The following is a 24,859-nucleotide window of genomic DNA, read 5'->3' as shown; positions in this document are numbered from 1 at the left end:
GCATTCAGGGCCTATAAAGCATGTTTTGTTCTAATATTTGGGCTTTGGCACTGGTTTCTGAAACAGGGTTTCTAAATCCTTTGGCATTTCCTGGGTGATAGGATCACATTTTGTTTTTATGAGGCCATATATGGTGGGCACCTAGATGGGGGCTGGTCACCGAAAAGACCAAGCCATACTTAAAAGCTTGGGACTTTCATCCCCATTCCCTAACCTCCAGGAAGAGAAGAAGGGTTGGAAAATGTGTTAATGATAGATCATCCTCACATGATGAAGCCTCCACAAAAATTCCAAAGGTATGGGGTTCAGGGAGCTTCGGGGCTGGGGAATTAAATGTGCTGGAAGAGTGGTTTACCCAGAGAGAGCTTTGAAGCTCCACCGCCCTTCCTACCGGCCTCACCCTATGAATCTCTTCTATCTGAATGTTCATCTGTACCCTTTATCATTTCTATTTATAATAAACTGGTAATTAAGTAAACTATTTTCCTATGTTCTATGAACCACTCTAAGAAATTAATAGAATCCCAGGAGGCATTCATAAATAGTCAAAGTAAAACCAATGAATCACTAAAGTAATAATAAATACTGTAATTTATTGTAAATTAAGAGCACTTAAACTTGGGATGAGGCTCAGAGACATGAGCAAAGTAGGCAGCTTTTATACCTTTCAGACAAAGAAACAATTATTTGTAAAAAAATGACAAAAGAGTTTGGGCTTAGGGTAGCAAAATGCTGAATTGTTAACAAAATTTGTTTAAACATCTTTATTGGCCCTGAATTCTCTATTTCTGCAAGTCAGGATACCTCACTTTCTCTTGTTGAGAGGAAGGGAGAGTTCTTTCCACATGCCTAATTTCTTTCCTAATTTCAGGGTATACAAAGGAGGCCTTACTGTCCTTTTTGCACAGGCTGTTTCTTAAGTATCTTTATTTCAAATTAATCAATATGCCAAAGTGGAATATTCTGGTGTGATCTGCCATGTATCCCATCCTCAGTCTTGCAAAATAAGCTAAATTAACATTTGTTTGTATAACTAAACTGATTTTGTCTGCCCAGGGAATTTTCAAGGCTGGTCTCTGTCCTTGACTTTAACACTCAATATACCCTTGTATCTTTCTCAGGACGAAACAAAATAATTTCTTATTCTTGTGTTAAAAATACTATGAGCACCTATACTTTATTAAACTTTATGGACAAACACATTTTCCCATCTTTGTGCTAAAGAATAGTGAAAGAAATCGTACTTTCCTACATTTACTGAACAATACTGAGAACAAGCCAAAGTAACAACTGTTTGTTGCAGGAAATAACTGCTCCTGAAAAAAAAGATAATGGACTAAAAGAAAAATTTACTTCTTAAGACCAAGAGTTTACTTAACAGCTATGCCTTCACACCCTTGCCTTGCAGTGTCCAGTAATCCAAAGCTGTTACATCATAAACTCTGGTTAGTATTGGCTAGTTCTGTTTCTTGCAAGACCCTCCTTAAAATCACATAGCTCAGTCTCTAAAAGCCTATAAATACCCTGCCTATGTTTCCCTTTTTGAAACAAACTACTAACTATTTGGGAAGGTTGTGTTCTCTCTTATGTGGTAAGTCTATTTAAAATTAGCTTTTCTAATAAACACAATCTAGTGGTCTTTGGAGGGAGTTAACAAATGTTACTTCTAAGGCTGTCAAAGGACCTTTAAGATATAACTAACTTTGATGTCAGTGGAACTGCTTTTAAATTCAGGCTTAGACTCTGTCTTATGTATAATCTTTCTCAGGAATTATTACCGTGTATAAAGTGTGAACATTTATACTTACCAAGAAGTAAACTTGAGAATATCACATGTAATATTTTATGTAATATTAAGCCTACCGTAGAACCTGGGAGTTATTACACTAAAGCATTTCCATCACTTTAAGATAGTCAGAATTTAATTTTTCCACTAAAAATTAGAAACAACAAAATAATTTAATACTTTTATTATTCTATGTAATATTTATTGGAATTATGCATATACTTCAATTACTGGAAAGGGAGATATTTAAAACCTGAAATGAGGCTCCCTAAAGTAAAAAAAAAAAGAAGGAAAAATTAAACTTAGCTCTCCAGCAACCTTGCTTTAGGTGTTTTTATAATACAAAATATTTTTAAGACCATTATATTTTGAGAATTTTCATTATATGATAGACACCTGCAGACAAAGATAAAGTCATCGTCCATCCCTCATACTTTTCTCAGAATCACTTACAATGCAGGCCTCCTCCCACCACTTTCCTAAGAACTCTAAAGTCTGGGTTTATCTTCCTGACCTATGAGGTTAAACCAAATGATGTTTAGACATCCCGTTTTCTGAAGTCATTTTCCCCAAAATATGTTCTCCCTCCTTGCTTGCCCTGCCTGATCCCTTGCTCTGCAGGATCTCATATATGGACTCTGACCTTTTACCGCAACATCCTCTCTTACCTCGCGCTCACTTCCTACTTCAGTTTCTGTCTCAGCTACCCTTTGAAAGTTATTTCTTCATAAACAAAATGAACAAATACCTTTAAAGTCTTACCACCAAGTGATTCTATGTTCAACTCAACCCATGCTTAATTTTCAGCTTTTAAAATTGTATCCTCCTTGGATGCTGATTCATCAGCCTGATACTCAGCTAATTCAGAGCCTGCTGAGCCCCCATCCCTCATTTCCACACACTCAGGTCAGACAGGAGATGGAACCACCGGACACTGGATGGGAGGCGCGAGGGTCTATCCTCTAAATGCCCATTTTTCTGCCTTAGGAGCTTCCCCAGAGGCACATGCTTTGATCTGCATTTCTAATGGTCTCCTCCCCATGCAGGTTTCTGTACAAGCACTACATTCATGTTTTGGCTTTCATTTTTGCCATCGAGGAGATCAACAGGAACCCACTTCTCTTACCCAACGTGTCTCTGGGATATCACATCTACAACTCCTACCACAGTCATCAGAGGACCTTGGCAGGCCCAGTGCTTTGGCTGTCAGGAGGGAGAGAGGAAATTCCTAATTATAACTGTGAGAGTCAGAGCAAATCTGTGGCAGTTGTTGAAGGAATTACATCAGCATTTGTTCTTCAGCTGGGGACATTACTGGAACTCTACAGATTCCCACAGGTGAGATAGGATGGGGAGGGTCAGAGATATTGCATAGTTGTTTTTTCTGTTGTTATAAGGCACACCAACAAAATGCAGCTCAGAACTGTCTTTGATAACCCCAAATATGATAGAAGATCCGTTCTGCTCTTAGGGCTTATTTGGAGTAAGGAGGAGACAGCATGGGAAGCTTAGGCCACAATGAGACATTGCCTGATGACTTAGCCATGCCAGTTCTGGGAACTACGCATCTGAACAATTACTTTTCTGATTGATTTCACACAAAGTTAAGGTGATAAATTATAAAGAATTAAGTAAGCAAATTATCTCCTCCCTTTCCAGAAAAAAAACCTTCTATTTAACTTTAAAAAAGCAAAATAATTATTGCTTTATTATTTAATATTATGCTGTTACTATCTAACTAGTATACCTTTTAAGACTTCCTATCATGTAATTCTTTTAAAAGTTGTACCCTTGACTGATAACCAGAAATGGACTTTTACCAGCCTTATAGAATTAAATAATAGCTTGTAGAAAGATCTTGTGAACTGGGATTTTTCTTTTTTTGGCAGAAGAAATCTCAAAGTTTGCAACTGTATTACCCTATATAATATTAACTAGTATTTTATTTTATATAAAAGTTTTATTTTAACTTGTTTTTCCCCAACTGAATATATGTATCTTTATTTATGACCATTTTATAGACCAGGAATTTGTCTTCCAGAGACTTTCCTCATTAATGAACTGAATAAAACCCTCATCAAGAAAAACTCTGGGAGTTGTTCCATTACCCATCTCGGTCACTCCTCTAGCAATTCACTTAAAGCTTTGAATTTTTCCTAGGAGTATTTTATTGTACTCTTCTCTCTTAAATACCTTCTTCTGAACATAAATGGATGATTTTTTTTTCCTTCTCAGATTAGTTATGGTCTGTTTGATCCTTTACTGAGTGACAAAGAACTACTTCCATCTCTGTATCAGATGTCCCCCAAGGACTCATCTTTGGCTCTTGGTATGGTGAAATTATTGCTGCATTTCAGCTGGACTTGGGTAGGACTGATTGTCTCAGATGACATGAAAGGTGAGCAATTCCTCTGGGAACTGAGAGAAGACATGGCCAGAGAAGGTATCTGTGCAGCATTTACAGAGAAGGTGTCTACTGCTGAAAGATTTATTCCCTTTTCAAATTGGGTGGCCATGCCCAATATTGATAACCCATCAATAAATGTGACTGTTGTCTACGGTGATACTGACGCACTAACAGCCCTGACCATTCTGATAATGCACAGTTTGGATACTTGGAAAGTGTGGATCACCACCTACCAGTGGGATTTCACCACAAATGGGGAAGTTTTCCTGCTTAATCATTTCCATGGGACTCTCATTTTATCGAAGCAGAGCAGAGAGATTCCTGGCTTCAGACAGTTTCTTGAGAAAGTTAACCCTTCTAAATATCCAGAAGACATTTTTCTTAAAAAACTGTGGCGCTATTCCTTTGATTGCTCTTTGTCTGGTCCTGACTGTGAAACACTAGAAGACTGTCCACTAAATGCTTCAGTGGCTTCTGTGCCTTTGCATTATTTTGACATGAGTACATCTGATTTTATTAAGACTACCTATGATTCTGTGTATTCTGTGGCCCGTGCCCTCCACGAAGTGCTTCTTTTAAAAACACAAGTGGAATCTGAGGAAAATGCAAACCCACTGGTATTTTATCAATGGCAGGTAATTATGTTCACTAGTGCCCTGTAGACCTTGAAGCCTTTAGATTCTTGAAACACACAGTCATAGATGTGACTTTGTTAAAACTTTAATAATAACTCAGAAAACCACATTGATTTTATATCCTGAATTATATAAATATGTGTACTTTCCTGAGAGATTTCAGTTGTGGTGAGTATACGTAGAAACCGTCATCAAATGGAAGGTGTCTAAGGCTAGAGGACATCTTGTTATATTCTATTTAAGGGTGAAATGTTTACTCCACATTTCCAGCACTTGTTTTCAGTCTGATTTCTGTAAATCTACATATTGATTCTCTAAAATGACCATGAGAAAGAATTCAGTTTTTCTCTTTTCTTTTTTTCTTTATTTTTAATGTTAACACAATTGCAGATGACCTCATTTTATCTCCTCTACCCGTCCCTCTGGTCATTATCACACTTGTCTGTGTCCATGGGCTATGCATATATGTTCTTTGGTTAATTCCTTCACTTTCTTTTCTTTTTTTTTTAAATGTATCTTTATTGATTTCAGAGAGAGGAAAGGAGAGGGAGAGAGAGAGATAGAAACATCAATGATGAGAGAGTCATTGATCGGCTGCAGCCCGCAACCCGGGCATGTGCCCTGACCGGGAATCGAACCCTGATTGCCTGGATCCTAGGTCGACCCTTAACCACTGAGCCACGCCCGGCCCGACTCCTTCACTTTCTTTCATCCAGTCTCCCAACCCCTTCCCTTCTGACCTCTGTCAGTCTGTCCCTTGTATCCATGCCTCTGGTTCTATTTTGTTCATCAGTTTATTTTGTTCATTAGCGTCCACATATAAGTAAAATCATATGGTATTTGTCTTTCTCTGCCAGGCTTATTTCACTTAGCCTAATATTCTCAAGGTCCAGCCATGTTGTTGCAAGGGTAAGGTTCCTTTTTTAAGGCTGTGTAGTATTCCATGTTGTAAATATACCACAGCTTTTTATCCACTCATCTGCTGATGAGCGCTTGGGCTATTTCCAGATCTTAGCTACTGTAAATAATGCTGCTATGAACATAGGCGTGCATATATTCTTTCTGATTGGTGTTTCAGGTTTCTTAGGATATATTCCCAGAAGTGGGACCACTGGGTCAAAAGGCAGTTCTATTTTTTATTTTTTGAGGAACCTCCATACTGTTTTCCACAGTGGTTGTACCAGTCTGCATTTTCACCATGGTACACTAGGGCTCCCTTTTCTCCACATCCTTGCCAGCACTTGTTGTTTGTTGATTTATTGATATTAGCCATTCTGGCAGGTATGAGGAAATATCTCACTGTGATTTTAATTTGTATCTCTCTGATTTTTAATGACATTGAGCATTTTTTCATATGCTTATTGGCCATCTATATGTCCTTTTTGGAAAAATGTTTATTCAAGTCCTTTGCCCATTTTTTAATTGAATTGTCTTCCTTTTGTTGAATTGTGTGATTCTTTATATATATTTTGGAAATTAGCCCCTTATCAGATGTATCATTGGCAAATATGTTCTCCCATATATTGTGTTCCATTTTCATTTTGTTGTTGGTTTCTTTTGCTGTGCAGAAGCTTTTAGTTTAATGTTATCATATTTGTTTATTTTTTTTTCTTTATTTCTCTCGTCCTAGGAGATATATTGGCCAAAATGTTGCTTCCAGAGATGTCTGAGATTTCACTGCCTATATTTTCTTCCAGGATTTTTATGATTTCATGAATTACATTTAAATATTTTATCCATTTTGAGTTTATTCTTGTGTATGGTGTAAGTTGGTGGTCTAGTTTCATTGTTTTGAAGGAAAAAAATTAGTTTTGAGCTTTTACTTTTTCCCCAGCCATCTCTATACTGACTATAATGTCTCTTTTAATTCAAAATAAACTTAGAGATATCAATTGCTATTTCTATTTTACATATGAGAAAATCTCATGTTCAGGAAAGTTGAGTAAGATTCTTTTTTTTTTTTTAATTTATCTTTATTGTTGAGAGAATTACAGGTGTCCCTTTTCCCCCCTCAATTGATCCCCTCCACTTCGCTCCCCCCACCTTCCCAGGCTTCATTCCATTATTAACTGTGTCCATGGGTTATGCATATAACTTCTTTGGTTAATCTCTTTCCACTCTCCACCCCCCTTCCCTCTTTCCTCTGAAATATGATCGTCTGTTGCATGCGTCAGTATCTTTGGATCTATTTAGTTTGTCAGATTTCTTTGTTCAATAGCTTCTTCTTAAAGAAGACCCTTCAACTTTTCCTGTAGTGCTGGTCTGGTGGTGATGAACTCCTTTAGCTTTCTCTTATCTGTGAAGCTCTTTATTTGACCTTCAATTCTAAATGATAGCTTTGCTGGGTAGAGCAATCTTGGTTGTAGTTCCATGTTTTTCATCACTTTGAATATTTCTTGCCACTCCCTTCTGGCCTGCAAAGTTTCTTTTGAGAAATCAGCTGACAGTCGTATGGGTGCTCCCTTGTAGGTAACTAATTGCTTTTCTCTTGCTGCATTTAAGATTCTCTCTTTGTCTTTAACCTTTGGCATTTTAATTATGATGTGTCTTGCTGTGGGCCTCTTTGGGTTCCTCTTGTTTGGGACCCTCTGTGCTTCCTGGACTTGTAAGTCGATTTCTTTCCCCAGGTAGGGGAAGTTTTCTGTCATTATTTTTTCAAATAGGTTTTCAATTCCTTGGCCTCTTTCTTCCCCTTCTGGCATCCCAATAATACGAATGTTGGGCCTCTTCAAGTTATCCCAGAGGCTCCTTATAGTATCTTCATATTTCTGTATTCTTTTTTCTTGTTGCTCTTCTGGTTGGGTGTTTTTTGTTTCCTCGTGTTCCAAATTGCTGATTTGATTCTCAGTGTCCTGTACTCTACTGTTTATTCCATGTAAATTATTCTTCATTTCAGTTCCTGTAGCGTTTATTTCAAGTTGGTACTTTATTATACTATCAATTTTCTCAATTATTTCCCTAACCATCTGCTTAAACATTCTTATAAACAAAATTCTGAACTCTGTATCTGTTAGCTTGCTTGGATCTATTTCATTTCATTCCTCTTCTAGAGATTTCTTCTGTTCTTTTCTTTGTGACATGTATCTTTGCCTCCACATTTTGGCTGCTTCCAGGTGTTTGTTTCTGTGTAATAGGTAGAGCTGCTATGTCTTCTGGAATTTTTAGAATGGCTTTGTTTAGTAGGTTTCCTATAGGGTCCAGTGACTCAGCCTCCCCACTCACCCTGAGCTGGGCCTTCTAGGTGTTCCCCTGTGTGGGCTGTGTGCACTGTCCTGTTGTAGTTAAGCCTTGGTTGCTGTTGGCGTCCCTGGGAGGAACTGACCCCCAGGCCAATCAGCTGTGAGGACCAGCTGCAAATACAGCCAAAGATCTGCTGTGCTAAAGACAACCTTATGGATCAGGATTTACTTCAGTGGAGCTTTGGTGTTCACCAAGTGCGCCCCTTGAGTGTCACTCGTGGATGTGGTAGGGTTATAATCCAGCGTGGTCGAGTCTGACCACCAGGTGCACTGTCTCTGGGGCCTCCCGGGAGGTACAAAGTCAGCCTATGCCAGTGCCTTGCCCAGGGCCACCCAGCATGAGCTACACAGCAAACCATAATTGGCAGCTACTTGTGCTGGGCTTTGCGTTGTCCAGGAGAGGCCCAGCTATGAGTCAATGCGGGCTGCTGCTAGTGCCAGGCTTGGGGCCACTTATCAAGCCTTGTGGGGCCAGCTGCTGCTTATTTGAGAGATTTTAGGAAAGTCCTAAGCATGAGACTTGAGAGGCCACTTGTATAGAAAAGCCCCTGGAAATGGCCTGGATGAGCCTGCAGGTGGGGAGGGGCGGGGCCTCCGGGAATCACGGGGCGGGGCCAAAGGCGTGAGTCAAGTGCTGGCGATTCAAACATGGCACCTGCCTGCCGCTGTGTGCAGGGAGGACTCACCAAAGGAGCCATGGCCTCTGCTGGCTCTTCTGCCTGGGAGGAAGTGGTCCCTCCAGTTCTCGTCCGGATCTCAGGCAGGTTAGTTCCTCCCCGAGTGTCCCAGGTCCTTTCAAGCTGCTGCCCGGCTCTGGGCTCAGAGGGAGCATCCAAGTGAGTCCACGCGCCGCCCTTTAAGGGGAGCTGCTGGGGCTCCCGCAGCCTCCGAGACCCTCAGGGACAGTCCCCGCTGGTTTTACAACCCTGAGTTGTGGGGACATCTCTTCCTGGCCCTGGAGCCCTGGCCTAGGGGCCCGATGTGGGGCTGGGACCCCTCCCTCCTCCAGGAAACCCTCTCCGCCGAGATTCCCTCCCGAGTTTCAACCGCGGCACCAGGTATGGGCCCGCAGCACGTGTCTCCGCCCTTCCCACGGGTCTCGGTTCTTCTTCAGTCCCTGGTTGTGGGGCTTCTGTGCAGCTGGATTTCAGGAGGCTCTGAGTGAGGGTGGTTCTGTATTTATTTGTGACTTTGATGTGGTTGTGGGAGATGGCAGGTGCAGCTGTTCCCTACACCACCATCTTGTTTCTCGCTCTTGAGTAAGATTCTTAAGACCCACTGCCAGTAAATTGGTCACCAAGAATTTAAAATCACATTTTCTTTCTCTACATCAAATGTGACATTAAATTTAGGCTTTTTGTTCTCAACAATGAGGGAATGATGAAATTCCAGTTAATATTTAATTATATAATCACATAAATATATGCATGCTTTTTGTTAATATTGACATTTAGTTTGATCAAGAGGGAGTAATTGTGCACATTTTGCACTTGTGGCTATGGGGGATAAGAGATTTCCCCAAGGTCATGCATTCAAAAAAATCTCAGAATCAAAAGGTTTAAAATTTTTTTCCTTTTCTTTCTTTATATAAATTTTTTGGTTACCAAATAATTTTTTTAAAATTACTCTTTACTACATCCATTTTAGCTTCACCAACCACTGAGAGTCATTCAATTTACCAACAGTATTGGAGACCAAGTGACCCTGGATGAAAATAGAAACTCTGTTGCTCAATATGACATTCTGAACTATTGTAATTTGCCTTCTGGTCTCCAACATCTGATGAAGGTAGGAAAATTCGTCCCCCAGGCTCCACATGGTCAAGAGTTAACTATACACGAGGAAATAATAGACTGGGCCATCGGATTTGAAGAGGTTAGTCATAGTTTTAAAGATGGCATTTTTACTGAATATAGATACCAGACTAGACTTGTTTCATGAAAATAATTTCATCCCACTGGATTCTCTACAGTTTTATGCATATCACACATCTCATGTCTCTTCTTATTTACTATTTCTCAATGATTGTCCATTATACAAGAAAAGAAGACTTATTAAACTATATGAGAATAATAACAATAATAGCAAACCATTATAAAGCATCTATTGTGTGTCATACCTTGTTTTAATGACTTTATGAAAATTAAATAGGTTATTCAGAACAATCCTATGAGGCAAATGACACTATTATTTGTATTGTTTACATGAGAGATGGATTGCAAAGAAAGGTGAAGTAATTACTCACAATTACACAATTAGTGATACAGTCACAATTTGAACCAAAGAAGTCTCTCATAATCCATGATTTTAATCACAATACTGTATAGATTCTCAAATTTTTTATTTTATTTTTACAATTTTTATCATTTTACTCTAGCAACTCAGAATGACTTGGTTTTCTGTAGTCAATGCTATCTATGAATATAAATGTTTGTATATTTCATTTCAAATTTTTGTTTTTTTAACATTTATGAATTGTCTAGGGACTTTACTTAAAGTTGAATGTAAGTGCTGATAATTATTATCTTTGCTTAATCATACTCCTTTAAATGAAATAATTTTGTATTTTATCATTATTTTCTGTATATTTCTGATCACTCCCTTCCATTATTAGGTTGCTTTTAAATTCTTTTATAAATTACAATTTTTGTATCTATGAAAGAAACCCATGTGATTGTCTTCAATGACTTGTTAATATGGCCTATAAATTTATTTATTTATTATTAGCTTATCCTTGCTTTCCTGGAATTAACTAAAATTGATGAAGATGTATTTTTTATTTTATTTTTTTTATTTTTCAATCACAGTTTACATTCAATACCATTCCACACCAGTTTCAGATGTACAGTAAAATGGCTGGAAAACCATGCAATCTACAGAGTGGTGCCGCTGCTACCCCAAGCACCCATCTGGCCCCCTACCCTGTTATCTCCACATTATGCTGCAATCCACATCTCTGTGGCTTTTCTGCAGTTACCCATTTGTACTGCTTAATGTTTTCACCTTTTTCACCCAGCCTCCCTAACCCCCTACCTCCTGAAAGCTGTCTGTCTGTTCTCTGTATCTATGACTCTGTTTCTATTTTGCTTGTTTCTTTATTTTGTTCATTAGATTCCACATATAAGTGAAATCATATGGTATTTGCCTTTCTCTGACTGGCTTATTTCACTTAGCATAATATCCTCTAGGTCCATCCTGCTGTTACAAAAGGTAAGAATTCCTTCTTTTTGTGTAAATGCACCACTGCTTTATTAATAAAATCTACTTTTAGAGCAGTTTTAGTTTTAAAAGTATTGAGCAGGAAGTACAGAGTTTGTGTATGTCTCCACTGTTCTCCCCTCAGTCATTTCCCCTATTATCAACATCTCTCATTAGTGAGGTACATTAGTGACAAATCATTAACTAATATTCATATATTATTATTAACTGAAATCTACAGTTTAAGTTAGAGCTCTTTCTTTGTGTTGTACAGTTTAATGGGTTCTGACAAATTTATGATGACATGTATCCACCATTACAATATCAGACAGAATAGTTTCACTCCCCTAAAATTACCCTATGTTCCATCTGTTAATTCCTGCCTCTCAGCCATGGTGTATTTTTAAAACATTATAGTATACAGTCAATATTTATTTAGGGTATTAACATCCATATTCTTAAGTGGAAATGGCCTCCAATATTTCTTTCCCATTCTATAATTTGTTTTGTTATCAAAATTCTACTAGTTTCTTATATTTAGTTGACATATATTTATTCTTTTTCTTATTTATTAAATGACTTAAACTATTTCTTAAATATTTTTTATTATTTAGGTATAAAACCATGTGGTTCTCCTGTGTATTTTATGACTCTATTGTTAGAAACTAACTCTAGTTTAAATCGCTGTTTATTTTTAAATTTTATATGTCTTCTTGGGTTCATTTATATGTACTCTAAAATTTTATATGGGTTTATTATTTTGTATTTAAATATTTTAGTTTTACCTGATGCATGATTTATTTGAAAATGTATTTAACTTTATGAATTCATATGGGTTTGAATTTTTATTATTGATTACTAATTTACATTGTAAATAAAAGAATTTTACTTTTTAGCCAGTAAATGCTCAGTTTTGTTAAATGGCCCATGAGTTCTTCAGGAGAAACAATAGTTACTAACGGGGAATCAGAGTTGTCTGTATGATTATTAGATCAGTTGTGTTTATTGTGTTGCTGCAATTGCTTACATTATTTCTTAAATTATGTCTAAATAATTTTTTTAGTCATGAGGGAGTTATAGTAATATTTATCATCATGGAAGTAGATTTGGCTATATGTTCTTATGGTTCAACTCTACAATTAATGTTTGAATTGGCATGTGTGCAAGTCAGGACAGATGCTTAATCTTATTATTCTGTGGAGTTCAACTAGTGAAATAGTCACCAATTTAATTTAAATATTTCAATTGTACCTATATGTCTCAACATTTAGCCCATAGTCACCATTTATTAGTACATTATGTGATCTCTGTATCTAAATTATACAAAAATTACCCATGTTACTATTTCTAAAGATATTTCTATGACTCTTTATATGTTCGGTAACTCGTGTCATAATTATAATATGAATAGTTATATTTTTCATTTCTTTTAAAATCTTCCTGGTTGATTTTGATAATCTCCCAATTCCTGCTTATGATTTCAATATCTTATTTTATTTCCTTAAAGATTTCTTTAAGACATTCTTTTCACTTTTTTTCTTTTAATCCTCACATTTTCACTGATTTTTAGAGAGGAAGGGAGAGAGAGAACAAACAAAACATCCACGTGAGAGAGAAACATCGATTGGTTGCTCCCCACATATGCCCCCCTGGGGATCGAACCCGCAGCCTTTTGGTGTGTGGGGTGATGTTCCAAGCAACCGTATGAGCCCCCCGGCCAGGCCCACTCCTGAAAGACCTTTAGCCTGCACATGTTATATTCTGTTTCTGAAAACTGCGAGGGCTACAGTGAGTGTGGACCTTACTCTTTCATTTGTTGTCTCTTCTGCTCCTTGGTTATAGTGCTGTTTCATCATGAGGGAGGGAGATCTGTTTTGCATCAGTTTCAGTGCTGTTTCATTGATGGTTCAGAAATACCTTTAGGGATAATCCCTTCAATGCATTTGCCTGTGTATCAACCAAGCATTTAAGATGCTAATAATCAAAGAACATTCAATTTGCACACGTGTGGTTTTCCTTGACTATAAAAATGCATTAAAATTTAATTGAACACCAGTGCAAAGGCAAGTTTGTGAATAAATACTCCTGAGAAAAGAAATTCTTCTCCTTTGCCATCCAGACTCTAAATTAAGACTGAAAATGTATCTTGCCATTTATCTCTGCTGGAAGGATAATGTTCTTCTAGAACATTACTTACCAAGGAATGCAGCCCTTTGATAGTTTTAGATCTATGATTTACATATCTCACTTTCACCTCCACATTGATCAAGCCCAAGGCCTGTCCTCTGTCTCCTCAATTTGGACACTAAAATCTAAGTTTCCTGATTAACTTAGTTGGTACATGTCAAGATGGTTATAACTTTGGATCAGCTTATGTCCTAGGCTTCTGCTCCTTCCCTCCCTCCCTTCCTCCTTCCTTCTGCTCCCTCCCTCCCTCCCTTCCTCCTTCCTTCTGCTCCCTCCCTCCCTCCCTTCCTCCTTCCCTTCCTCCTCCCTCCTTCCCTTCCTCCTTCCTCCCTCCCTTCCTCCTCCCTCCCTCCCTCCCTTCCTCCTTCCCTTCCTCCTCCCTCCTTTCCTTCCTCCTCCCTCCCTCCCTTCCTCCTCCCTCCCTCCCTCCCTCCCTTCCTTCCTTCCTTCCTTCCTTCCTTCCTTCCTTCCTTCCTTCCTTCCTCTTTCCATCCTTTTGCTGTGGGGCTTCTCTTACATTATTGGACCTAGGCTATGTTATGTAAGCTCTTGTTGTATTTTTCTATCATTTCTAGGTGTCTCATGTTTTGAATATATGATTTAATTATTGCCAGTAAAAAAAGTCTAAGCTAGTTTTTAAAACAAGATGTCCTGAGGTCAGCAAGGTGATGAAATAGATGGTCACTGGCTTCAGTCTCTCTCACAGAAAAATTAGCTACAACTATCCACAGACAAGAGGCTGTAATAAAAATCCCAGGACCTGGGAGTGAGGCTGAAGCACCTCTTGAACCACACACACACACACACACACACACACACACACACACACACAATCACATTAGAAGAATAACCATTAATTTATTAGCAAGGATTAACTTTGACTACATCTTCCCTTCCTCAGGCCAGTACAGTACTGCAATTAGAGGAACACCTCCCGCAAAACTACCGTTTCTCCTGTGGGAAAGGGGAACTCGAGGTGGACATCCAGCTTTCTCTGCATTCTGGAGGACCTCCAGGAAAGCCCACGGCCATGTAGCCTCACAGAGCTCACTGGGGTAGATCAGCCAGGAATGGAAAAGAAGGCAGATAGGAGCAATGAGTATGTGGGTGTTGGCAGACAATATTTCTGTTGGCAGTTTTCCTAGAAGAAAATTTAGGGGAAAAGCTCTTTGACATCGGTCTTGGCAATGATTTTTTAGATTTAACCCCAAAAGCACCAGCAACAAAGCCCAAAATAAATAAGTATAATTACACCAAACTAGAAAATTTATGCAAAGCAAAAGAAACAACTAATGAAATTAAAAGGCAACTTATGGAACGGGAGAAACTACTTTAAAAACAAGAATCCAATAAAGGATTAATATTTAAATTATAGAAGGAACTGATACAACCTAATGACAAAAAAAAATTTTAATTAAAAATGGGCAAAGGGACCACGCTGGCCATTGTGACTCAGTTGGTTGGAGTGTGGTCTGGTGCACCAAAGGGTCGTGGGTGTGATTCTGGGTCAGGGCACATACCCAGGTTGGGGGTTCGATCCTTGGTCAGAGCATGTGCGGGAGGCAACCGATCAGTGTTTCACTCTCATGTCGATGTTTTTCTCTTTCCCTCCCTCTTCCTTCCTCCCCTCCTCTCTCTAAAACTGGTGAGAGCTTGTCCTTAGGTGAGAATTTAAAAAAAAGGCAAAAGAACTAAATAGATATTTTACCAAAGAAGACAAACAAATGACTGTGAGGTACGTAGAAAGGTACCCAACATCACTAATCACCAGGGAAATACAAGTCAAACCAGAAAGAGATATCACCTCACACCTGTTACTATGGCTGTCACAAAGACGACAAGAGATAACCGTGCTGGCGAGGAAAGGAAGCCCTTGTATGCTGTTGGTAGGACTGTAAGCTAGTACAGACACCATGGAAAGCACTACTGAGCTTTCTTAAGAAATTAAAAATACAACTACATTATCATCCAGCTGTCCGCTTCTAGGGTATATATCTGAAGAAAATAAGTCCACCATTTCAAAGAGATATGTTAACCCCCATGTGAATATATATATGTGTATATATAATATTTTATATATATTGGAACATTATTTCATCATAAAGAGGAAGAAAATCCTGTTATTTATGACAACATGGATGCAACTTTAGAGTATCATACTAAGTGAAATAAGTCAAAGAAAGACAAATACTGTATGATCTCACTTTTATGTGGAATTTAAAACTCATAGAAAAAGTGTGTAAATTGGTGGTTATCAAAAGCTAGGTAGTTGGGGAAATGGGAAGATTTTGGCCAAAGTGTAAAATCTCAGTTATGAGACAAAGAATTTCTGGGGATCCAATGTACAGCAAGGTGGCTGTAGTTAACAATACTATGTTGTAAAGTTTACTAAGAGGTTAGATGTTAAATATTTGCTTAGATCTTAAGTATTTTCACCACAATATATTAGATCTTAAATACTTGCATCACAAAAATGAGGTAACCATGAGGTGAAAAAGAAAACACAACACACCAAGATTTTCTGAATGCCCAGTGTTGTTCCTGTAGTACTAAAGATAACATCATTATAGATTTCTTGTGCAATTAATATATGGCTTTTAATCACCTGGCTCATTAATTTTATGGAGACATAATTTGATTACTTAGATACTTGCCTTTTATACAGAAATATGATTTTATTTGTATCAAAAACAGTATTTATGTGTCTACTTAATTTTAATTTTCAGTATTCATATTTTAGATATTTCTAAAAGGTATTATACGTTATTAAAATATTCCAACTAAGATAACATTATTAATCTACAGAAACTATATAAGTCATCTATGCTAAATGTATTAGCAACATCTATCATCACTTTATTTTCTTCAGGCTCCCCTCTCTGTGTGTAGCACAAGCTGTGGTCCAGGATTTAGGAAAACCCCACAGGAAGAAAAAGCTGTATGTTGTTTTAACTGTATCACGTGCCCAGGGGGTGAGATTTCCAATATGACAGGTGAGAGTCAACAACAGATTCCTCTCAATCTGCTCTTCATTTTCCTCACTAACGTAAAAGTTGGTTAGAGTTTGGGTTTGGCTCACAAAATGTCACTCCTTCCTTCACTTAATCATCCATTTGATCCCCTTTTTAACATTATAATTAGTATAACCCATTACCCTTGTATCCAGGGTGTGATGGGATTGTGTGACAGACAAAAAGCTGCTTGCATGGGGCACCTGGGCTGAAACCACAGAGGACGTGACATTTTTGCTAACTCCTCACTAAAGCGAGCAGGCAGCCATGAGTCTTGCTGTATTCTGGAGGAAGAGACTCCAAGGTGGAAGCAGCAGAAGTACCAAGGGCCGGGGACAGGAGTTTGTGTAGTTGAAAGTAAAGCAAGCCGGTTGGTGTGGGTGGTTGGAAGATGCAGTTCAGAGCTATTGTGGTAGGAGGTGAAATCTGGGGTTTAGGAAGATATGTAGGTTTTGACTTTGCGTGTAATTAGAAGCGATCGGAAGGCTTGGAGTATGGCAGGTAAGTGATCTGACTTGATATTTAAAGAACGGCTGCCTGTTCCCTGCCAAGTAATTGAAGGGGAGGGGATTTGAAGGCAGGAAGTCAGTTCACTATATTACCATAATTCAGTTAAAGATACAAAGTATTTTGGATCAGATATGAAAAGTGGAAATGATAAGAAATAATTGATATCAGAAAATATTTTGATGGGAGAGGCAATAGAATTCACTAATAGATTTGTTTTTTGTGAGAAGTGAAAGATCGTGGTTTTTAGCAGTGCAACTTAATATCTCATGGGCAATCTAATGAGAGTTTGAGATGCTTATGTAAAAATGCGTTTATGTCATGGTCATTACAACATTTATACCAGAAACACTTAAAGCTCCTGTGTAAAATTAATGCTTTTAGGGTATAGCCTGGAAAATAGATATTTGAAATTTCTTAAAGAGTATAATAGTTTCACTGCCAAAAAATAATTATAGTACAAACTTCTATGTCAAAGATGAGAAGAAATCATATTTCCATACAAAAAATAAGAAACGTATGGACATGGCTAAACTGGAATTAGTGCATTCACAGCATCCTGAAAGTTTTTTGAGTATGGAGCAAAAGTGTGACCTAAATTGGCAAAAACGATCATTTTTCAGTTCTGTGCAAAAAGGAAGCACTGCAGATCCTTAGGCAATGAGTCTCTGCTCTTTTTCCCCCCAGATTCTGATGATTGTACAAAATGCCCAGATGACCAGTATCCAAACAGTGGGAGGAATCACTGCCTCCCAAAGGCTGTAACCTTCCTGGCTTATGAAGATCCACTGGGGACAGCACTGGCCAGCGTAGCTCTTTGCTTTTCTGTCCTCACAGTTGTGGTTCTTGGGGTCTTTGTGAAGCACAGACACACCCCCATAGTTAAGGCCAATAACAGGACTCTCAGCTACATTCTCCTCATCTCCCTCTTCCTGTGTTTCCTCTGCTCCTTACTCTTCATTGGCCGACCCAACACAGCCACCTGTATCCTCCGACAGATAATATTTGGAATCATGTTCACTGTGGTTGTTTCAACCATATTAGCAAAAACTATCACTGTACTTTTGGCCTTCAAAGCCACAACACCAGGGAGAAAGACTAGGTGGTTTTGGGGATCAAGAATATCTAGCTCAGTCATTTTCATCTGCTTCTTTATCCAAGCAACTCTCTCTGGAATTTGGCTTGGAATCGCCCCTCCATTCATTGATATTGATGCGCACTCTGAGTATGGACACCTCATCATCGAGTGCAATAAAGGCTCTGTCATTGCCTTCTACTGTGCCCTGGGATTCATGGGCTCTTTGGCCCTAGTGAGCTTCATCTTGGCTTTCCTGGCCAGGAACCTGCCTGACACCTTCAATGAAGCCAAGTTTTTGACCTTCAGCATGCTGATGTTCTGTAGTGTTTGGATTACCTTCCTACCTGTGTACCATAGCTCCAAGGGGAAGGTCATGGTGGCTGTGGAGATATTCTCCATCCTGACTTCCAGTGCTGGGATACTAGGCTGTATCTTTGCTCCCAAATGTTATATTATTTTAATAAGGCCAGATAGGAATACCCTGCAAGGCTTAAGAGAAAAGACCAAATTTTCGCATTTATGAATATTTATCTCTGTCTCTGAAAAAAAAAGATAAACATAAAAATAAACCACATCTTTTGCATGCAGATCATACAATGCTATATTGTCATATTTAATCCTGGCTTATTAGTCCTTCATCTTGCAACCATATAGTAATCGAGTGAAATGTCAATAACGCATCATCAAGTTTTGTGAATATAAATATTAACTTTGATGTGTTCAATTTAGATTAAATCTATTGTTAAGTTTAGTCCTTCATTATATGCATAGTAACCCTTTTTTTCTTTACCTTTATCTACTATTTTGACCTAGACACTAGTCTTAAACAAAAAGTATTGAAGCAATCCTTCACTTATCAAATTTCATTTTCTATCTTTTTTCTAATCATTGACACAGCACACAGATTTATAATTTTTATTAGGACTTATTATCATATTTTTATGTGCTTTCTTCTGACAAACAAATATAAAATCATAAAATTCATCTGAACTTATATATCTTAATTGAGGGATATAAGGATTTAATATATTTTTAAATTTATCATTATTGTTGAAAGTATTACATATGTTCCCTTTTTTCCCCATTGATCCCTTCCACCCTGTACCCCTCCCCCCAGGCCTTCACTCCACTATTGTCTGTGTCTGTGAGTTATGCATATATGTATATAAATTCTTATGTTAATCTCTCTCCACCCACCCCACTCCAGCCTTCCCTCTGAGATTCATCAGTCTGTTCCATGCTTCTATGTCTCTGGATCTATTTTGTTCATTGGTTTATTTTGCTCATTAGATTCCACATATGAGTAAGACCATGGGACACTTGTCTTTCTCTGACTGTCTGATTTCACTTAGCGTAATACTCTCCAGGTCCCACCATGCTGTCTCAAAGAGTTAGGGATCCTTTGTTTTTACAAGTACTTAGTATGCCATTGTGTAAATAAATGTCTGAGAAGATACTTGATATGATTTCAATCTTCTTGAACTTGTAGAGACTTGTTTTGTGTCCTAACATGTGGTCTGTCTTTGAGAATGTCCCATGTGCACTTTAGGAGAATGTATATTCTGCAGTTTTGGGGTGAAATATACTGTAAATGTCAATTAAATCCATCTGATCTAGTGTGTCATTTAAAGTCTCTATTTCCTTGTTGATTTTTTGTCTGGAAGATCTACCCAGTAAAGTCGTAGAGTGTTAAAGACCCCTATTGTGACTGTATTGCTGTCGGTCTCTCCTTTAAAGTCCTCCAGAAGTGTGCTTTTTTTTTTTGGTTTTTGTTTTTCCCCAGGCCCTGTGAGTCTTTTATTCTAAGGAGGGTCTCAAGACTCAGCATATATTTGGGTCTTGTTTTCTTGCCTATTCAGCTACCCTATGGTTTTTTATTGGAACATTTAATTCACTTATATTTAAGGTTATTATTGATAGGTACTTATCTATTACCATTTTATTTCTTTATGTCTATGTTTCTCATTCCCTCTATTTCAACTTCTTATTACAGCAGTCCCTTTAACATTTCTTTCAATGCTGGTTTGGTCGTGATAAAGTCCTTTAGCCTTTTTTTGTCTGGAAAGCTCTTTATTTTACCATCTGTTTTGAATGATAGCCTTGCTGGATAGAGTAGTCTTGGTTTCAGATCCTTGTTTTGCATTACCTTGAATACTTCATGCCATTCCCTCCTGACCCCGTAGAATTTCTGATGAGAAATCAGCTGTTACCTACAAAGGAGCTCCTTTGTAGGTAACAGCTTGCTTACGTCTTGTTGCCTTTAAGATTCTCTCGTTGTCTTGGATTTTTGGCATTTTAATTATGCTGTTCCTGGGTGTTGGCCTCTTTGGGTTCTTCTTGCTTGAGACTCTCTGTGCCTCCTGAACTTGTGTGACTTTTTCTTTGACCAGGTTAGGAAAGTTTTCTGCCATTATTTCTTCTAACAGGTTCTCAGTGTCAGCCTTTTTCTTCCTGTGGGTGGTGTAGGTGGGTGGGAGGTGTTCTCTCCTGGATCCCGAGGACACATAGTGAATGAGGTAAAAGCCCTCTGACAGGTCCATCTTGTCAACCCCTAAGTAGCACGTTCATGCTCAAATTTGCATAGCCATTCAGAGGCAGGGGACTGGCTTCTGCAGTGTTGCAGACTGTGACATTGGCAACTTGTGTCTGATATTTATTTTGTGCCAGCTACCTGTTGCTCATAAGGGTTGTTGTTTTAAGCCATTAAGTTTGGGTGGTGTTTTACAGAGCTATGGTAAATGAAATGCAAGATATGCTGCAAAGGTCTTCACAGGGCTTTGGAGTTGCTGCCTTCTTGATGCTCCGTGAAAGTGAGCGGTCCTCACTTCAGATGCCCTGCCACTCCAGGCAGGGAGTGTGGGGCCCCCTTTCCTGGGGCCTAAGCTCCTTCATCCTTTTGACCCACTGGAAACTCATCATATTCATTACATTAAGCCATGATCGGTTAAGCTAATCAATAGTGCAACAAGCAAACACCTAACCAAGAGGCTAAACACTTAAAGTTTATTTATTTCTTGATTAGTATGCAAACTACAATAATCAGATTAGAATATTTAAGTTTGGAGTAGTTAAGGGATTTGTAACATTTTTCTAAAGTTTGAAATCAAGTCCCCCTCAAATCTCTAAACATCTGATAAATGGATACATTTATGACTCAAAGTTGTTCTCTGCTGAGGAAATTATGAGGAAGACAAAACAATACAGAAAAAGAACAAATTTGATAGAAAAGCAGAAATCAAATTAAATTTTAAAACGGAACATTTTTTTCAAATAAATATCTTCTCAATTTTATACAAAGAAACATTATAGTGTAGGTTACTGCTGAATGCAGAGCACTTGGCATGGCACCAAAGGTTAATGAGAGACCTGTCAAAGGTTTCATTTACTTTAAAATACATATAATCTGGAAGAGGAGTGGATGCTTTCAGAAGAAAAAGATCTTGACTAAATCCTGTGAAAATACAGACTTTATTAAAATGCATATTTATCAGAATGACTTGACCAATTTCTTTACCCAACTTTATTTAGATAATTGAGTGAGTAGCTTTTCTGACCTAGTCTCTATATTCAAGGCCTACTCTTAAACTAACTACTTTGCTACTCCAAATGGCAAAACAAACAAACACCTCTTGTTTCAAATCTTCCAATAAGAAATGCATATTCTTGCTTGGTGAGATAAATGAGAGATTTTAGTTTAGTTTAGTTTTAAAATAAATTCTGCTTAACTAGTTTATCTTTATTAGCAGCATTCATAACCAAATTCTAAAGATTCCTAAATAAACGTACAAAACAATTTTTAATTTTAGACTTTTTAAGCTGAAATTTATTTTATTGTCAGCTCATCACTGAGTGAACATGTCAGAGTTTCACAACCTCAGCTCTATTGACATTGTGGGCTGCATAATGCTTCGTTGTCAGGGACTGTTTTGTGCATTGTAGGATATTCAGAGCATCCCTAGTTCCACCCCACCAGCCAAACTTATAAAAACTAAAATGTCTCTAGACACTGCCAAGTGTCCTCAGGAGGTAAGATCACCCCTGACTGAGAACCACTGGCCTGATGTTATCATTGACTAACTGACCAAGCCCAAACCTCTCAGTTTATTGAAAATAAACACTGACTAGTTAGTCTGGAGGATTAAATATTATATTATCTGTTCAATAACAATACATATTTCAATACTGTCCATAAAATATTTAACAAGGGCTCTAGGGGAAAGAGCATACGACATTTAAGAAATGTGAATGCTCATTTGACCCAGTCTGTGCCTCCATGAGATTATGGTAAAATGAGGATTGTAAACATGCATGTAACCGAAGCAAGACAGACAGTAATGAGTGTGCTCACAGGCAGGATGACGGGCAGCACAGGTGAGAGAGGTCATCTTCTCTTCATAGGTCTCTCTGGTCTACCTTCTCCCCACTCGCCCATCACCCTGTGTCATTACCCTCCACGCACACCAATCCAATCACATTCCTCTACAGTTACTTAACCTTGTCTCTTTCGGCCTCTGGCTCCTGGACAACTTAACATGAGGACTCAAAGCACTTACTGACTTAAGTACGAAATTCTCCTTGTCACATAATCACCTACTCTCAAGTTAGATTTCTTTCTCTCATGTACACTATTTTTAATACATTTCAGGTCTGCTCAAAGCACGGCTATGACTTCATGGCCTGATCACTTTAACAATTGCCATGATGATAACAGTGAGTAAATCTCAGAGAACAGTTTGAATGTGTGTTGACAAGAAAAAATCAATCCTTAGCGACAAATGACATAAACTTTTTACTTAAATACAAACTTTCCAGTCATCTCAAAGTGTTTATATAGGCAATGAACTCAATGTAAGTCATTGGCTGCCCCTGACATTAACCTTTCTGACTTTTGCACCTCACACAATTTTCATCTCATGCCAAAGCTGCCCACTCATTGCACCTGGTAATAGCCTCATTTGTACAGATCTGTTATTCCAGGACAGGGGGACCCTAGAGTCCTGACACATTGTTAGGGCCCAAAATAGAGAAAGCAATCAACATGTTTTCCACTGTGTTCTTCACTTGGCTGGAAAACAAGTGTCTTGGCTCAGGTGCTATGCCTGAGGCAAGAAGGTGCCCCAGAGCTGGAACAAGAGGAAGGGATTCCACTGGATGGAGCAAAGGGAATCCAAGCCAAGAAGTGTCTCTAACCCACAATTAGGGTGCAGACTTTCTCCGTGAACTCTCTATATACCTTCCTGTGCACCTCTCACCACCTAAGTCTGACACCACAGCATGCACAGCGCAGTGTTTGTGTGGAGGGCAGGCTCTTAGGCATTTGCACTGGGGTGATGCTTTCTTCTCTGGCTAAGGTCTGCTAGCTCCTCAGGCAACCACAGTCTTCTTTCAAGTTTTATATTTTTCTTTTTTCCCTGCGAGGTGAAAATGCCTGTGATGCCCTCTCTGCTTTTCCTCCTCTTGCTCCTGTACCTTCCTGTCTCTGTGTGCCAGTGGGAACAATTCTTATGCTTTTTGAGAATAAAACCAGGTTTCCACAAGGACGGGGACCTTGTCATTGGTGGGTTTTTCCCAGTGTTTACATATGCTCACGATCGAGGTGAGCAATGGAATTCTTTTCTTGTTGGTCCAAGTCCAGAGGTGTTTTATGACCAGTAAGTACCTGATTTCAAAAACATGTTTTCATATGTGTCCTGAAGCTGATAAAAAGTAAAGGCAGACTTATGTTGCATGTTTCTTTTTCTCTTTCATGTCCCCTAAGAGGCTTCTTTCTATCCTAGCAGAAGAGAGAAGTGACTATCTTTCCTACCCTTGAATTCTCTCTATTTAGCACCAGAGTTACACCTTTGGCTGCCACTGGCTCCTGAGTGGACTTGGGGCTGAGCGATGCAGGAAATCTCTGCCAGAAACCTCTGTGCCTATCCAGACGTCCTCCTGCTTGCTTCTCGCTGCAGGTTACAGGGAAGTCTTCAGAGACTAGCACGAGTGGCATGAGGTGATTTAGAGAGTCCGTTTCCTACACCTTGGCAGCTCTGAGCAGAGGCATTATTTTACACTGTGTTGTATGAAATGCATTCATGTGGGAACAGAGATGGCAGCAGGCTCCGTTTCTCCCCTTTATGTGTTTTTTGTTTGTTTTAATTGATTTCATTTCATGATCTTTTAGTTTCCTTTCCCTATATTTTGTCTCATCTAATGGCATAATATGAAAAGCACTTTGCAGGTTTATGCAGCATATGTTTTTTAGTTAAAGAATGATACCCTGCTGTTGAGAGCAAAGCAGTAATCAAAGGAGAACTGTATGAGAATACTTGCTTTTTGGCACAATTGGGATATAGGGTCAGTTCTCTTTTTCTTTCATCTTAGTCTGCTACTCTTTTTAAAGGAGACAGGATAATAGAAGGTAGGCTTGGGAGCCCAAGAGACAATGTGTAGCTCTCTAAACCATGTCCATGTCAGTTCATGGACACTGAATAGTTCTTAATAGATAAGGTTGCATGCCCTAATGTATTATAGGCTCACCATTGCAGACCTTGTAGATGGAATTGGGTTGTCTAGACTGTATATTAATGTTTCTTTCATATCACAGTATATCAGACAATCATTCAATACCTGCACCAGCGTAGTGACAGCTGCATCATTCTTAGAATAACCTATAGATGGATCTTAAATCATTACTATTTTTAATATACAACTCAGTGATTACTATCCTGGTATCTATGTTTTTATTCATTTTATAATAAATTCTTAGAAATAAAATATCTGGGTTACATTATTGGTGTTTTAAGGTTTTGTTCTGTATCACAAAGTTTAC

At 38.4% G+C, this 24,859-nt stretch overlaps 1 protein-coding gene across 1 annotated transcript; it reads left to right on the top strand.

Moving 5' to 3' along the window:
- Positions 1 to 270: 270 nt before the first annotated feature.
- On the top strand, positions 271 to 18,571 carry LOC308563591 (vomeronasal type-2 receptor 26-like; the record flags this gene model as incomplete). The annotated part of the gene is made up of 5 exons (XM_081150797.1): positions 271 to 296; positions 2,833 to 3,124; positions 4,022 to 4,828; positions 16,322 to 16,445; positions 17,658 to 18,571. The coding sequence occupies 5 exons, from the start codon at positions 271 to 273 to the stop codon at positions 18,569 to 18,571; spliced, it is 2,163 nt and encodes a 720-aa protein (XP_081006923.1).
- Positions 18,572 to 24,859: the final 6,288 nt, after the last annotated feature.

The sequence above is a fragment of the Miniopterus schreibersii genome (genome assembly GCF_964146895.1).
Source record: "Miniopterus schreibersii genome assembly, chromosome: 11".
NCBI classification, from domain to species: Eukaryota; Metazoa; Chordata; class Mammalia; order Chiroptera; family Miniopteridae; genus Miniopterus; species Miniopterus schreibersii.
Note: the sequence above shows the minus strand (reverse complement) of the source record. Positions and strands in the feature narration are given on the sequence as shown.